We start from the raw sequence: 16,238 nt of genomic DNA, 5'->3' as shown, positions 1-16,238 counted from the left end.
AGAATATCAGGGTTGGAAGGGACCTCAGGAGGTCATCTAGTCCAACCCCTGCTCAAAGCAGGACCAATCCCCAACTAAATCAACCCAGCCAGGGCTTTGTCAAGCCTGACCTTAAAAACTTCTAAGAAAGTAGATTCCACCAATTCCCTAGGTAACGCATTCCAGTGTTTCACCACCCTCCTAGTGAAAAAGTTTTTCCTAATATCGAACCTAAACCTCCCCCATTGCAACTTGAGACCATTACTCCTTGGTCTGTCATCCGCTACCACTGAGAACAGCCTAGATCCATCCTCTTTGGAACCCCCTTTCAGGTAGTTGAAAGCAGCTATCAAATCCCCCCTCATTCTTCTCTTCCACAGACTAAACAATCCCAGTTCCCTCAGCCTCTCCTCATAAGTCATGTGTTCCAGTCCCCTAATCATTTTTGTTGCCCTCCGCTGGATGTTTTCCAATTTTTCCACATCCTTCTTGTAGTGTGGGGCCCAAAACTGGACACAGTACTCCAGATGAGGCCTCACCAATGTCGAATAGAGGGGAACGATCACGTCCCTCGATCTGCTCACTATGCCCCTACTTATACATCCCAAAATGCCATTGGCCTTCTTGGCAACAAGGGCACACTGCTGACTCATATCCAGCTTCTCGTCCACTGTCACCCCTAGGTCCTTTTCCGCAGAACTGCTGCCTAGCCATTCGGTCCCTAGTCTGTAGCTGTGCATTGGGTTCTTCCGTCCTAAGTGCAGGACCCTGCACTTATCCTTATTGAACCTCATCAGGTTTCTTTTGGCCCAATCCTCTAATTTGTCTAGGGCCCTCTGTATCCTATCCCTACCCTCCAGCATATCTACCTCTCTTCCCAGTTTAGTGTCATCAGCAAACTTGCTGAGGGTGCAATCCACACCATCCTCCAGATCCTCAATGAAGATATTGAACAAAACCGGCCCAAGGACCGACCCTTGGGGCACTCCACTTGATACCGACTGCCCACTAGACACAGAACCATTGATCACGACCCGTTGAGCCCGACAATCTAACCAACTTTCTATCCACCTTATAGTCCATTCATCCAGCCCATACTTCTTTAACTTACTGGCAAGAATACTGTGGGAGACTGTGTCAAAAGCTTTGCTAAAGTCAAGGAACAACACGTCCACCGCTTTCCCCGCATCCACAGAGCCAGTTATCTCATCATAGAAGGCAATTAGATTAGTCAGGCATGACTTGCCCTTGGTGAATCCATGCTGACTGTTCCTGATCACTTTCCTCTCCTCTAAGTGCTTCAGAATTGATTCCTTGAGGACCTGCTCCATGATTTTTCCAGGGACTGAGGTGAGGCTGACTGGCCTGTAGTTCCCAGGATCCTCCTTCTTCCCTTTTTTAAAGATGGGCACTACATTAGCCTTTTTCCAGTCGTCTGGGACTTCCTCCAATCGCCATGAGTTTTCAGAGATAATGGCCAATTGCTCTGCAATCACATCCGCCAACTCCTTTAGCACTCTTGGATGCAACACATCCGGCCCCATGGACTTGTGCTCGTCCAGCTTTTCTAAATAGTCCCGAACCACTTCTTTCTCCACAGAGAGCTGGTGCTTGAGGAGCTCCCCAGTCCAATCCCTGCCCCTCCTTCTGTTCTCTGCCTACCAGACTCAGGAATGGCAGGGTGGTGGAGCTAGGGGCTTCTGCCAGAGACAACTGGTGCCTGCTGGGGGCGGGGGGGGGGGGGAGGAGAGACACAATTTAAAGGTTTGCCCCTCCCAACCAGCTTGATTCATGCCCTCCCAGGTACTCCCCACTCTTACCCTCAGTGGCCTCTCCCTGCAGCTCCCAGGTGTTAGCTCTGCATGGAGAGGCAGTGGCAAACAATTGGGAGCTGCAGGGAGGAGCCACTGCTTTAGCTCCATGGGAGAGGGAGCAGCAAAAGTAGTGGCTCTCCCTGCAGCTTGGCTACTGCCTCTCCCCATTGCTGCAGCTCCCAGCTTGCCGGCTCCAGCAGCTGCCATGCAGGGAGGGGGCCTGGCAGCACCATGTGCCCAGCGGGGAGGGGGATCTTGGGGCTTCAGACCCACAGGGCACACCTGCTGGAGCTCAATGCTTCAGCAGGAGTGGGGCTGAAGCCCTGAGCCCGGGCAGGCGCCTTCCACAGGGCTGAGGTCCCATGACCCTCCTCCCCGCAGGGCTGAAGCCCTGAGCCCCAGCAGGCGCCCCCTGGATCTCAAACTTCTGAAGATTGTTGTATGTGATTTGCAGGGTGTGTAAGTTTGGCCACCCCTGAGCGATACAATGGATGCCAGCAGCATTCGCCAACTATACAATAACCCATGACAGTCCATCAGTCGGCATCCATGCCAAGCTCTACTCTTTCAGACAGCAATTTTTTACAAAGTCCACTTTAATGAGATGTTCAAGGTGAAGGTGAAACTTCTTGCAGAGTATAGAAAAGCTTTGCTAATTCATTCAGTGGTAAACCACAAGCACATACTGAAAGTGGCTTTCCAGTTGTGCTGTTCACGCAGTCAGGTATCAGTGAGGTGTTCTCATGGGGAGGGCCAGTTCTGGTGGCATCATGGTCCCTGCAAGCCAATGGGGGAGCATCACTTCACTCCATGCTTTTACCCCTGGCACTGTCTAAAGACCCGAGACAAGGCTACTTACACTAGTTCTGACATTAAGTTCTTGCTCACTCCCAAATGGTGCAGCTTCTCATGTTTTTTAGACTGTAAACTCTTTGGGGGCAGAGACTGCCCTTTATTAAGTGTTTGTACGGTGCCCAGCACTGGCTGGGATCTTGAAGGGCTACAACAATATAAATATTACAGAGTAACGATAATGATAATGCAAAGGAAGAGTGACTGCCTGATGAAAGTTAGAACAGCACTGAGCAAAGTCCAAATGTTTCAAGTTATATATGCTACACGTTGGCTGTACAACAGAGGAGAAGGAGGAATTTCAGATAGTGCTGAACCAAGTCATAATTGAAGTGACACAGCCAGGGCTATGATGACGGTCACAGAGGACGAGGCATAAATGAAGCTGGTGAGGAGGTCTTAGAGTTAGCCAGAGCCCATGGCCTAACTATTGCTAATACATACTTTGCAAAGAGGGAGGGTCACTTAATTAAGTACAAGAGTGGTGTCAACAGGTCCCAGACTGACTACTTCCTGATTAGAAGGAGAGATTTAAAAACCCTAGGAGATTGTAAAGTGATTCCAGGAGATCAGAATGCAGAGCAACAAATTGCTTTAACAGACTTCTCATGAAAATTCTAGGTGGGGATAAAAGTCAAGTTGTGCAACAAAGGATAAAATGATGGAGGCCCATGTGTAGGCAAGTTAATCAGAGATTTAAGGATGAATCATAGAATCATAGAATCATAGAATATCAGGGTTGGAAGGGACCCCAGAAGGTCATCTAGTCCAACCCCCTGCTCGAAGCAGGACCAATTCCCAGTTAAATCATCCCAGCCAGGGCTTTGTCAAGCCTGACCTTAAAAACCTCTAAGGAAGGAGATTCTACCACCTCCCTAGGTAACGCATTCCAGTGTTTCACCACCCTCTTAGTGAAAAAGTTTTTCCTAATATCCAATCTAAACCTCCCCCATTGCAACTTGAGACCATTACTCCTCGTTCTGTCATCTGCTACCATTGAGAACAGTCTAGAGCCATCCTCTTTGGAACCCCCTTTCAGGTAGTTGAAAGCAGCTATCAAATCCCCCCTCATTCTTCTCTTCTGCAGACTAAACAATCCCAGCTCCCTCAGCCTCTCCTCATAAGTCATGTGCTCTAGACCCCTAATCATTTTTGTTGCCCTTCGCTGGACTCTCTCCAATTTATCCACATCCTTCTTGTAGTGTGGGGCCCAAAACTGGACACAGTACTCCAGATGAGGCCTCACCAGTGTCGAATAGAGGGGAACGATCACGTCCCTCGATCTGCTCGCTATGCCCCTACTTATACATCCCAAAATGCCATTGGCCTTCTTGGCAACAAGGGCACACTGTTGACTCATATCCAGCTTCTCGTCCACTGTCACCCCTAGGTCCTTTTCCGCAGAACTGCTGCCTAGCCATTCGGTCCCTAGTCTGTAGCGGTGCATTGGATTCTTCCATCCTAAGTGCAGGACCCTGCACTTATCCTTATTGAACCTCATCAGATTTCTTTTGGCTCAATCCTCCAATTTGTCTAGGTCCTTCTGTATCCTATCCCTCCCCTCCAGCGTATCTACCACTCCTCCCAGTTTAGTATCATCTGCAAATTTGCTGAGAGTGCAATCCACACCATCCTCCAGATCATTTATGAAGATATTGAACAAAACCGGCCCCAGGACCGACCCCTGGGGCACTCCACTTGACACCGGCTGCCAACTAGACATGGAGCCATTTATCACTACCCGTTGAGCCCGACAATCTAGCCAGCTTTCTACCCACCTTATAGTGCATTCATCTAGCCCATACTTCCTTAACTTGATGACAAGAATACTGTGGGAGACAGTGTCAAAAGCTTTGCTAAAGTCAAGAAACAATACATCCACTGCTTTCCCTTCATCCACAGAACCAGTAATCTCATCATAAAAGGCGATTAGATTAGTCAGGCATGACCTTCCCTTGGTGAATCCATGCTGACTGTTCCTGATCACTTTCCTCTCATGTAAGTGCTTCAGGATTGATTCTTTGAGGACCTGCTCCATGATTTTTCCAGGGACTGAGGTGAGGCTGACTGGCCTGTAGTTCCCAGGATCCTCCTTCTTCCCTTTTTTAAAGATTGGCACTACATTAGCCTTTTTCCAGTCATCCGGGACTTCCCCCGTTCGCCACGAGTTTTCAAAGATAATGGCCAAGGGCTCTGCAATCACAGCCGCCAATTCCTTCAGCACTCTCGGATGTAACTCGTCCGGCCCCATGGACTTGTGCACGTCCAGCTTTTCTAAATAGTCCCTAACCACCTCTATCTCCACAGAGGGCTGGCCATCTCTTCCCCATTCTGTGATGCCCATGAGATGAAGATGAAGATGAAGGCTGGACAATGACCGAACAACCATGATGACTCCAATGAGGTTCAGGGGAAAATATCCAAACATACTACAGAAAGTGCACAGCTGTGTGTGTACAAATGACAGGAGATGTAGTGATGTACTGGAGGCCGTACAGAAGGAGGAAAGGTTTAAGTGATGGCGGAAAGTAAGAATGGGGCAAAGTTATGAGGAATACAAGCTGGTAAAAAAAAAAAGGTGAAAAGAGCAGTTGCAGATGCCAAGGGCCAAATACTGAAAGACTTATATGTGGGTCTACTTACGAAGAAAGTGGGTAAATGAATATACACATTAGCCAGTATCAGGCAAAGCAGCATGGAGGACCTGGGAATTGTGAAACATGTCAAAGCAAAAATGCTGGCAGATGGTGGAATTGTTAGGAGAGGGCAGTTGTTTTATGAGAAACTGCTTACTGAAGAGAATCTGAGGAAACAGGGAAATATGAGCAAACAACAACCTCACAAGACTTAACACCAGGGTGGGGATTCAGATACTGCTAAAAAGGATTAAATGTGGGACCAGACAGTGTATTAACCAAGGCATTTAAAGCACTAAGCGATGAGGGAGTGGTGATGATGACAAATGTCTTTAAATTAATCCTCCAAACTGGAAAAATGCCTGACGAATGGAAGAGGATCATATTCGTCTCTATCTTCAACGGCAAAGGGGGTGTGAAAGAATGTAGTAATTACCAACTCATCAAGTTACTGAGTCACATGGTGAAGTGAACTATTGAGAAAAGACCTCGTGAGGAACTGGAGCATCAAGTAAGCGTCAACCAATTTGGGTTTCTGCTGGGAATGTCAACAATGAAATCAGTGAACTGTCTATCCTTCTAAGGTAATGAGGGAATTGTGGGAAGGCATTGGAGGACTGTCAGGACCCAAGTGATTTAGCCTGGTCTCTCTGCAAAGGGAGTCACATAAGTGAAAGCCTCACTCGGGCTTTAGTTTACAGCCCCAGACAAGCCCCACTAGCCCTGGTTGAAAGCACCACTGCACTCAGGTGAGAGGGTTTTATATGTGAATCAGAAGGGAGCTAGGGCAACACCCAGGTAAGAGCCTGGGCTAATTCAGCAGTGAAGACATACCCCAAAGTCCTAAAGTCCCCACCTGAATGTATTGCTTGCTAGGCCTCCCACAGCAGCCCCAGTGGAGACAAATAGGAGCAATGAGAATCTGGCCGTGACACCTCTGGTGGTGGCAGCAAGAGCAGGATAATAGGCAGGAAGCAGAAGTATCACTGTCAGTGGCCCTATCACAGGGTTTCAGTTAAGTGCCCATGGCAAGACCAGGGACTTATGTAACGCTCCTCTATCAGCCTGCAGAGAATGTCTCTTCACCCTCACTTATGCACTAACAGATGCAATCACTGCCAAGCTGCTGACAGGTGCTCTCTGCTAGCAAACTACAGTATTAGATTTCGGCATGAGCATGCACACCTACACACTCTTACAAAACATCCAACTTAAATTCCCAGAGAGGTGTAACCTAAGTAATTAAACATTGTTCAGAGATGACTTCATATTGGATGGGAGCCACATCATGGAGTGGGGTCTGTGACAGTGCTGAGAACCAGCAGCTGAACCAGTACCCTGTAAGCCCAATTCATTTTCCCATAGAAGGGGCTGACTGAGGGAAGCTGGGGCTAATTATTAGTCAGTCTGAGCTGGGAGAGCTAACAAGCTAGTTAACCCATTATCTGAAAAAGCAGAAAGGCACACAGGAAGAAAGTGCAAAGGGGGAACGAATGAGAAGGAAAGGCTAGCAGGACCAGGGTAGAGGGAGATCTCTGCATAGAGAGATGTCTTGACTCTGGCAAAAGGGGATAATGTTTGTATGTCACTGTAAACCCAGTTGCTGTGGGAGGACTGTAAAGAGGTGGTGGGTGAGATAAACTACACATCATTGTTTACAAACCAGAGGTGTTAAGGCTATTTGTGTGAGAAGACAGAAGCGGAGGGCCGTGACCTGTCACAGGGCCAAAATCCCAAGTCAGGATTTTTGGTGATCAGTATGTAGGTCAAGAAAGTGTAAAAGCTCCTGACCAAACCAACAATGGTGATCACACCTGCATGAGCTAATGGAGGTTCACGATAAGAAGGGAAAATTTTGTCCAAGTGGAAATGGAGAGAATAGTTAATGGACTGGTAACACTACAAAATTGGCAGTCCAGGAAGGCTGAATATTGATCAAAAAGAAAACAGCAGAAGCAAATACACTTGACTGGGAAGGCGACTAGCTCCTATATTGAACACAAAGCAGATTAAAAATTATAAAAGTTATCCAAAAATTGGCAGTCTTCTATTGACACTCCAACCTGTAGGCACACTTACATTAGCTGCTAAGGCTCACTATCCAAGGAAAAAGGTAAGTCATAGCACTGAGATATGCTGAAGTAGTGGATGGTGATTAAGGTACTGTAGAATGTATTGTCTATATTAAGTTCTAATTAAAACACAATGGTTATGTAGCTATTTACCAACTTTTCCATAGAGGCACATGATATTACACACAAAAAATATGGTAAGGTGTTTTTTTTTTATTTTGCTAAGGTTGAAAAGTCAAGCACTCAAAAATGAGGAACTTCCAGAATTAAGGTTACCTATGCAACCTCTATTTGGCCTCCTTGCATATTTGTATTTTGATTGTCTTCAGTCACTTGATCACATACTGTTGTTTTCATAGGACACCTGCCACACTCAGCACAGAGGATGGATTGGGCTCACTGAACAAGCAGCTGTTCAGTTTTTTGTTTTATCCTCAATGCATGGCTCAGTGCTTTATTCAAACCCTGCTTGGAATACAGAATGATTAATTTTCTCATGGGCTTTTCTAGAGTGCTCATCATTATCATATCTGAGAGCTTCATGTACATTAACTAATTTAGCTTCACAACTCTCCTATGAGATGGGGGAGGGGTTCTCCGCATTTTACTGGTGGGGAACTGAGGCACAGAAAGATTAAGGTTAAAAGTGTCTACTAATTTGGATACCCAATTTGAGATGCTTACAGCCTGATTTTTCAGAGTACTGTACTTAGCGTTATTGTTGTTATTATTATTATTATAAATCTGCCTCTGACTTCCTTCCCCTTATTCCCATAAGAATCTCTAAGACCATGAGTAGAGGATATTTGGGCTAGATCCATAAAAAAGACTTAGGAGCTCAAGTCCAATATTTAGGGACAACCAAGATCCTCAAACCCCCCCACTCAGCGGCTGCCTAACTCTTTAGGCACTGAAATTTCTGCCAGCAGGCATGTGCTCAGTCTAGATGCCTGGATGCCTAAGTCCCAGTGGAATTCTCAAATGAGGTGTTCCCTCACCTGCAAAGCCCACACTGATGGCGCTCACTAACCACTCCTAAATTCACATGCTGCTGTGACCAGTCCCTTTATAACTTTTAGTTAAGTGGCTAGGACACCCACCCAGGATCTGAGAGACCCAAATTCATTCCCAGCTCTGCCTGATGAGAAGGAGTTTGAGCTTGGTTTCCCCATCCCTGCACATTGCTCTACCCACTGGGGTAAGGGGTATTCTGGGCTAGGTTGGTTTCAATCTCTCCTGTTGAAGCTGTTCTACTCTGTATAAATCATTAAATATGTGTTGGGCCAGCAAAAGAGTGAGAATGACTCTATAGCCCAGTGGTTAGGCACTGGGATCATAGAATCATAGAATATCAGGGTTGGAAGGGACCTCAGGAGGTCATCTAGTCCAACCCCTGCTCAAAGCAGGACCAATCCCCAACTAAATCAACCCAGCCAGGGCTTTGTCAAGCCTGACCTTAAAAACTTCTAAGAAAGGAGATTCCACCAATTCCCTAGGTAACGCATTCCAGTGTTTCACCACCCTCCTAGTGAAAAAGTTTTTCCTAATATCCAACCTAAACCTCCCCCATTGCAACTTGAGACCATTTCTCCTTGGTCTGTCATCTGCTACCACTGAGAACAGCCTAGATCCATCCTCTTTGGAACCCCCTTTCAGGTAGTTGAAAGCAGCTATCAAATCCCCCCTCATTCTTCTCTTCCACAGACTAAACAATCCCAGTTCCCTCAGCCTCTCCTCATAAGTCATGTGTTCCAGTCCCCTAATCATTTTTGTTGCCCTCCGCTGGATGTTTTCCAATTTTTCCACATCCTTCTTGTAGTGTGGGGCCCAAAACTGGACACAGTACTCCAGATGAGGCCTCACCAATGTCGAATAGAGGGGGAACGATCACGTCCCTCGATCTGCTGGCAATGCCCCTACGTATACATCCCAAAATGCCATTGGCCTTCTTGGCAACAAGTGCACACTGTTGACTCATATCCAGCTTCTCGTCCACTGTAACCCCTAGGTCCTTTTCTGCGGAACTGCTGCCGAGCCATTTGGTCCCTAGTCTGTAGCGGTGCATGGGATTCTTCCGTCCTAAGTGCAGGACTCTGCACTAGTCCTTGTTGAACCTCATCAGATTTCTTTTGGCCCAATCCTCTAATTTGTCTAGGGCCCTCTGTATCCTATCCCTACCCTCCAGCATATCTACCTCTCTTCCCAGTTTAGTGTCATCAGCAAACTTGCTGAGGGTGCAATCCACACCGTCCTCCATATCCTTAATGAAGATATTGAACAAAACCGGCCCAAGGACCGACCCTTGGGGCACTCCACTTGATACCAGCTGCCATCTAGACATGGAGCCATTGATCACTACCCGTTGAGCCCAACTATCTAGCCAGCTTTCTATCCACCTTATAGTCCATTCATCCAGCCCATACTTCTTTAACTTACTGGCAAGAATACTGCGGGAGACCGTGTCAAAAGCTTTGCTAAAGTCAAGGAACAACAAGTCCACTGCTTTCCCCGCATCCACAGAGCCAGTTATCTCGTCATAGAAGGCAATTAGATTAGTCAGGCATGACTTTCCCTTGGTGAATCCATGCTGACTGTTCCTGATCACTTTCCTCTCCTCTAAGTGCTTCAGAATTGGTTCCTTGAGAACCTGCTCCATGGTTTTTCCAGGGACTGAGGTGAGGCTGACCGGCCTGTAGTTCCCAGGATCCTCCTTCTTCCCTTTTTTAAAGATGGGCACTACATTAGCCTTTTTCCAGTCATCCGGGACCTCCCCCGATCGCCATGAGTTTTCAAAGATAATGGCCTATGGCTCTGCAATCACATCCGCCAACTCCTTTAGCACTCTCAGATGCAATGCATCCGGCCCCATGGACTTGTGCTCATCCAGCTTTTCTAAATAGTCGCAAACCACTTCTTTCTCCACAGAGGGCTGGTCACCTCCTCCCCATGCTGTGCTGCCCAGTGCAGTAGTCTGGGAGCTGACCTTGTTCGTGAAGACAGAGGCAAAAAAAGCACTGAGTACATTAGCTTTTTCCACATCCTCTGTCACTAGGTTGCCTCCCTCGTTCAGTAAGGGGCCCACACTTTCCTTGACTTTCTTCTTGTTGCTAACATACCTGAAGAAATCCTTCTTGTTACTCTTAACATCTCTTGCTAGCTGCAACTCCAGGTGTGATTTGGCCTTCCTGATTTCACTCCTGTATGCCCGAGCAATATTTTTATACTCTTCCCTGGTCATTTGTCCAATCTTCCACTTCTTCTAAGCTTCTTTTTTGTGTTTAAGATCAGCAAGGATTTCACTGTTAAGCCAAGCTGGTCGCCTGCCATATTTACTGTTCTTTCTACACATTGGGATGCTTTGTCCCTGTAACCTCAATAAGGATTCTGTAAAATACAGCCAGCTCTCCTGGACTCCTTTCCCCCTCATTTTATTCTCCCAGGGGATCCTGCCCATCGGTTCCCTGAGGTTGTCAAAGACTGCTTTTCTGAAGTCCAGGGTCCGTATTCTGCTGCTCTCCTTTCTTCCCTGTGTCAGGATCCTGAACTCGACCATCTCATAGTCACTGCCTCCCAGGTTCCCATCCACTTTTGCTTCCCCTACTAATTCTTCCCGGTTTGTGAGCAGCAGGTCAAGAAGAGCTCTGCCCCTAGTTGGTTCCTCCAGCACTTGCACCAGGAAATTGTCCCCTACACTTTCCAAAAACTTCCTGGATTGTCTGTGCACCACTGTATTGCTCTCCCAGCAGATATCAGGGTGATTGAAGTCTCCCATGAGAATCAGGGCCTGCGATCTAGTAACTTCAGTTAGTTGCCGGAAGAAAGTCTCATCCACCTCATCCCTCTGGTCTATAGCAGACTCCCACCATGACATCACCCTTGTTGCTCACACTATTAAACTTAATCCAGAGACTCTTCGGTTTTTCTGCAGTTTCATACTGGAGCTCTGAGCAGTCATACCGCTCTCTTACATACAGTGCAACTCCCCCACCTTTTCTGCCCTGCCTGTCCTTCCTGAACAGTTTATATCCATCCATGACAGTACTCCAGTCATGTGAGTTATCCCACCAAGTCTCTGTTATTCCAACAGAGATGTCTGAAACCCAGGTTCCAGTCCTTCCACTCTAGTGCTATGCCTTTCTCTCTGGCCTTGACAAATGCAGTCTTGTCCCACTCATATCCATTCAGAATGCCACTCCAAAGTAATTTTCCTAGCCCAATGCTTTGACCGTGTCATTCCGCTTTTTGAATCCCTTCACTGGATCCACCTTCTCTGTCGTATCAAAAGTAAAAGTTGCTTTGTCTTCACTTTCAAGGCCCTTCATTGTCAATCCCCACCCTACCTCTCATCTACTCATGTTGTCAATGCTCACCTCCCATCAGCCCACGATGCCAGCTTCCATTGCCAACTTGTTAAATTTTCGAACAAACACCTTTATGCTTTCTCCCAAGTAGCCCCTAACACTTGGGAGGTGCTCCCTGTAAACATCTTCAAGGCAACCTCATTGTCAACTTTCAAATCACTCCTCAAAACTCTCCTTACATTGATGCCTACAAAAACTTAATAATGGTTGAGCAGCTGGTATGCAGAGACCACTGCCGATTATGCTGATTAATATTTTCCTATTGCTTTCTTGTGCTTCCCTGGCTGTCTGTATCCATCTGTTGTCTCTTGTCTTATACTTAGATTGTGAGCTCTGTGTTTGTACAGCTCCTGGCACAATGGGATCCTGGACCATGACTAGGGCTCCTAGTCATGGAACATGGTGTTCCAAATGTCAGTATGGAAACGCAGTAGCATTTGCTGATAATGCCTGTTATTTGTACTTTATCTGCATGTAAAAAACTCTTCTCAAAATAATTAAAATAGTTAACATTTACACCACACTGAACATATTTCAATCCTTGTACAGCATAAACAAACTAATCCTCAGCACCTCTAAGAAGTATGTATTTAAATATTATTCTAATTTTTCAGATAGAATCTGAAACAGAGATAGATGTAGCCCTTGGCTACAGAGTGAGTCAGCAGTTAAGCTGGGACTAGACCTCAGATGTGTTCTTGATTACAGTCAATTTTTCACACTACTAAGTCATTCAGCCTCATTTTTAATTCCTGTCTAACTGGTCTCATTAAAAATCCTTTTGAACCAGGTATTACTTGGGCAATCACCAAACTAATCTGCTTGCTGCTGTAGGTTCCTGCTTGTGGACAGCTCAGTCACAAGGGCAAGGTTCTTTTTCAGCACATATTTGTGTCACTTCCTCTGGCCATATCTTGTGATTATTAGAAGCTGTCTTACAGTAGCATCTAGAGACCCTAATTGATATCAAGGCCCCCCTTAGGCCTGGCACTGTACAAACACATGTAAGAGCTTCCATTCTAAATAGACATGACAAAGGAAGTATTATTATCCACAATTTACAGAGGGGGAACTGAGGCATCGAGACATCAGTTGACTTGCTAGGTCTTATATACTTTCCAAGGTACTGGTTTGTATGTAAACCCCATATGATCTCAGGAGAATCAGTCCTGTGGTATATAGAACTATCTGGGACAAAAGTTCCAAGAGAACTCTTGATTATTAATAGTGAATGATTGAAGTGGTTCCTGGCTCCTAGGCAGTTGATTCCAAGCAATCTTCTCTGAAATCATTCCTGTCTCACAAGTAAAGGAAGACAGAAGGCAGAAGATTCTGGAAGTGAATTGCTGACTAAGTGATGTAGGGTGGAGGGGTTTGTTTTTGTGGAACATTGGTACACCTTCTACGGGAGGTTGTACAGTTTGGATGGTGTCCACCTTAGCAGAAGGGAAACCTATCTCCTCAAGGACAGACTGGCTAGAATATCAGGAGGGTGTTAAACTAATAATAATAATAGGGGAGGGTAAAAAAGGGAAGATATGAGCACTGATTTAGCACAGACTAAAGATATTTAGAACAAAATTAATCAAGGAACCAAAGGACAGAAGAGAAGAAATTCTTTAATTGCCTAAACAGCAATATTAGGAGCCGGCTAACAAACAAGAGGAATTGGAATTGCTGATTTATGAGCATAAATTCAGTCTAGTTGGTATTACTGAAACCTGGTGGGATGAGTCACACTACTGGAATGTTAAAATCAATGGTTATAACCTATTCAGGAAAGATCAAGTGGGCAAAAGGGGAGCGGGAATGCACTCTGTCAAAATGGCACTACCTTATTTCCAAATAACTGATAACTCAGAAAAAAGTATCTTGAGTGTTTATGGATCAATGTTCTAACACATAACAAGCAGAAGATAGGGTATTAGTTGGGGTCTGCTACAGACCACCAAATCACAATAGGGAACAGGATGACTGACTACTTATGCATTTATTTATAATGTGTAGGGAAAAAAGCTGCATGATCATGGGGGTCTTCAATCTGAGAGACACATGCTGGAGATCTCTCATGCTGCCAGTACTAAAACATCCTAGGAATTTCTAAATATTATATAGATGACATTTTCCTAACTCAAAAAGTGTTGCATCTGAGACAGGGAATTTTATATTAGACCTCATCTTGACAGATAAATAGGAATTGATCACAGAAATAAAAATTAATGGAAGCTTAGGTACAAGTGATCATGACTTGATCACATTTATAATGTGGAAAAGGAATAAAGTCCAGACCAATTATATATATACTTGGAGTTTTTAAAGGGCCAATTTCCACAAATCTGAGAACAATTATGAGCCAGATCAGCTGTGAGGAGGAAGTTAATGAGGAAAATGTGAATGATAATTGGGAATTGTTTAATAACACTTTACTAGAATCCCAAAAAGCCACAGTCCCACAGCTATAGCACAATGGGGTCCTGGCTCCATGACAGGTGCTACTACAATACAAATAAATAAAATAATAATAATTAATAATGATAATAATTTGATTGTCTGATTATAGTTTGACAATATTCTGAACATGTATGATAGCCCAGACACTCTTCACTACTCCAAGTATGTGTGATAAACTGCACTTCTACTGTATTTGAGTAACAATACAGTTATTTGTCCTTATGGAACTGGACCCTAGATAATATTCTCTGGAAATAATTTGGGTGCACGGGTCCATTTCACAACACACATATGGCCAAATTCATTGCTGCTTTACTCATTCTGCTGATTTAATTGAAGTCAGATTCATCCTTGGAATTAAGTTACCTCACGAATGAATCACCCTTGTTGCTCATCTGTATTCTCAGTAATTCTAGAACTATGAGGAGCCCCAAAGGAACAGTAAAGGTACTCACAAAAGTCTTCCTGAGGAAGATTTCTCATTCGTATGATTCTTACGGTGAGCAAGTAGCAAAGCGACGCTTCCTTGGTAGAAAAATGACACATAAAATACATGTGTGAACATTATCATATGGAATGTTTTTATTTATTGTAATTTATAACAACGCATTAAAAGGAGCCCGACGGCTACTCATGGAGCCTATTTAAAATAACAAATTGGTCAAAAATAAGACCCACCCAACAAAAAAAAAAAATCCCAGAAAACTTCACCCTTAACATAACTCAGTAATAGATGGAACTTTCCCTACCGAAACTCCATCCCCCATTTTATAAAAATCACTCCTGTTGGACCCCAAACTCTTCAGCTGCCCAGGCAAGATGTAGAGCAGAGAAGAAAGTCACAGGAAAGAAATAATCAACAGATGAGGAACCTTAATTAGCGAACAATACAATTTTCATATATTAATCATCTAAGACAGTTTCTGGATTGAAATGGTCTCTTGTACCTAAAACATCCCAGCATGAGATCGCGATTAAACAAAATCAGGAAAATTCTCTTTGGTTTTGTGTGATGGTTTAAAAATATCCTGTGGTGTTTTAGAATCAAATTCAAGGCCCATTTAGAGGCTTCTACTTTTTATGCAGTTTTTTGATGAAAGGAGAAAAAATTAGAGAAACTTTGGTTTGTTTATTTCAAAAGGTAGAATTTTAATTTTGTAAGAACTAGTGGCCACCAATACAGACCACATGGTTAGTTTCTCTCCTGTATTAGGTGAGTGGCAACTAATCATAGCAAATCTCTTTGTAGTGTAGGCCTGCCACTTAGGCCTCCTTTACTCTCAGCATGGTAAGGAATTCTTCACCCTAGCAATTGTGGAAGGCCTAGTGTAGACTGGATGATGGTGCTTTTCCCTCTGTGTGGTCTGGGCTTTCTCTATGACTGTGTGGGGCCTTGAGTAAGTCCGAAAAATGTCATTCTAAAAAGTCTTCCTGGCTTGTGTTTCCACAGCACCCAGATTCAGTCTGGAACCTCAACCTCTCTTGCTTTCTGCCAATAACCCATCAGAAAGGGAAAATCTCAAAGCCAAAGACTTGCAGTCTACACAGCCCACAGCACCGAGTCTCAGAGCCAAGGTCAACAGATACAGGCTCATGGGCTTGCTCTATGGCACTGAAAACACCTGTGTAGATGTTGCAGCTCAGTCGGAGCTCAGGCTCTGAAGCTCATCCCTCTCCCTAGGCTTCAGAGCCTGAGCTCCAGCCGGAGCCTGAATGTCTACATAGCTGTTTTTAGCACCATAGCACGAGCCCAAGTCTGTCAACCCGGGCTCTGAACTCGCTGCTGCTCACTATGTAGACATACCCTCCAAGGCCAAAGCAGCTCCAGGAAGCCTTTCCATCTCCCTCCTTGTACTTCTTCAAAGGAGGGAGAGATATGCAGTGATCTTCCCTATTCATCCTACTCCGAGATATAGGAATCACTTTGAAGGGGGCCGGTAGTCCTTTAACAAGCCAGTCTCCAAGACAAGAGAAAATGAGATTTACTCTTTATAGGGGAGGGCAATTCAGAGAGATCTTGCTCTTTCATTCCAAAATGCTGCATATGGTCCAGTCCTACCAGCAAAATGGCTG

The 16,238-nt window shown here is 45.0% G+C and overlaps 1 protein-coding gene across 1 annotated transcript in view; it reads right to left on the bottom strand.

Moving 5' to 3' along the window:
- Nucleotides 1–16,238, bottom strand: part of LOC141989220 (cytosolic phospholipase A2 epsilon-like) — a 63,372-nt gene that overhangs the window by 41,096 nt on the left and 6,038 nt on the right. The window contains exon 3 of the mRNA XM_074955655.1: nucleotides 14,621–14,706. Within this exon, the coding sequence (XP_074811756.1) occupies nucleotides 14,621–14,706 (86 nt within the window). The remainder of the gene's footprint in view (nucleotides 1–14,620; nucleotides 14,707–16,238) is intronic.

Source organism: Natator depressus, chromosome 6 (genome assembly GCF_965152275.1).
Source record: "Natator depressus isolate rNatDep1 chromosome 6, rNatDep2.hap1, whole genome shotgun sequence".
Taxonomy (NCBI): Eukaryota; Metazoa; Chordata; order Testudines; family Cheloniidae; genus Natator; species Natator depressus.
This window is presented reverse-complemented; position numbering and strand designations above follow the sequence as displayed.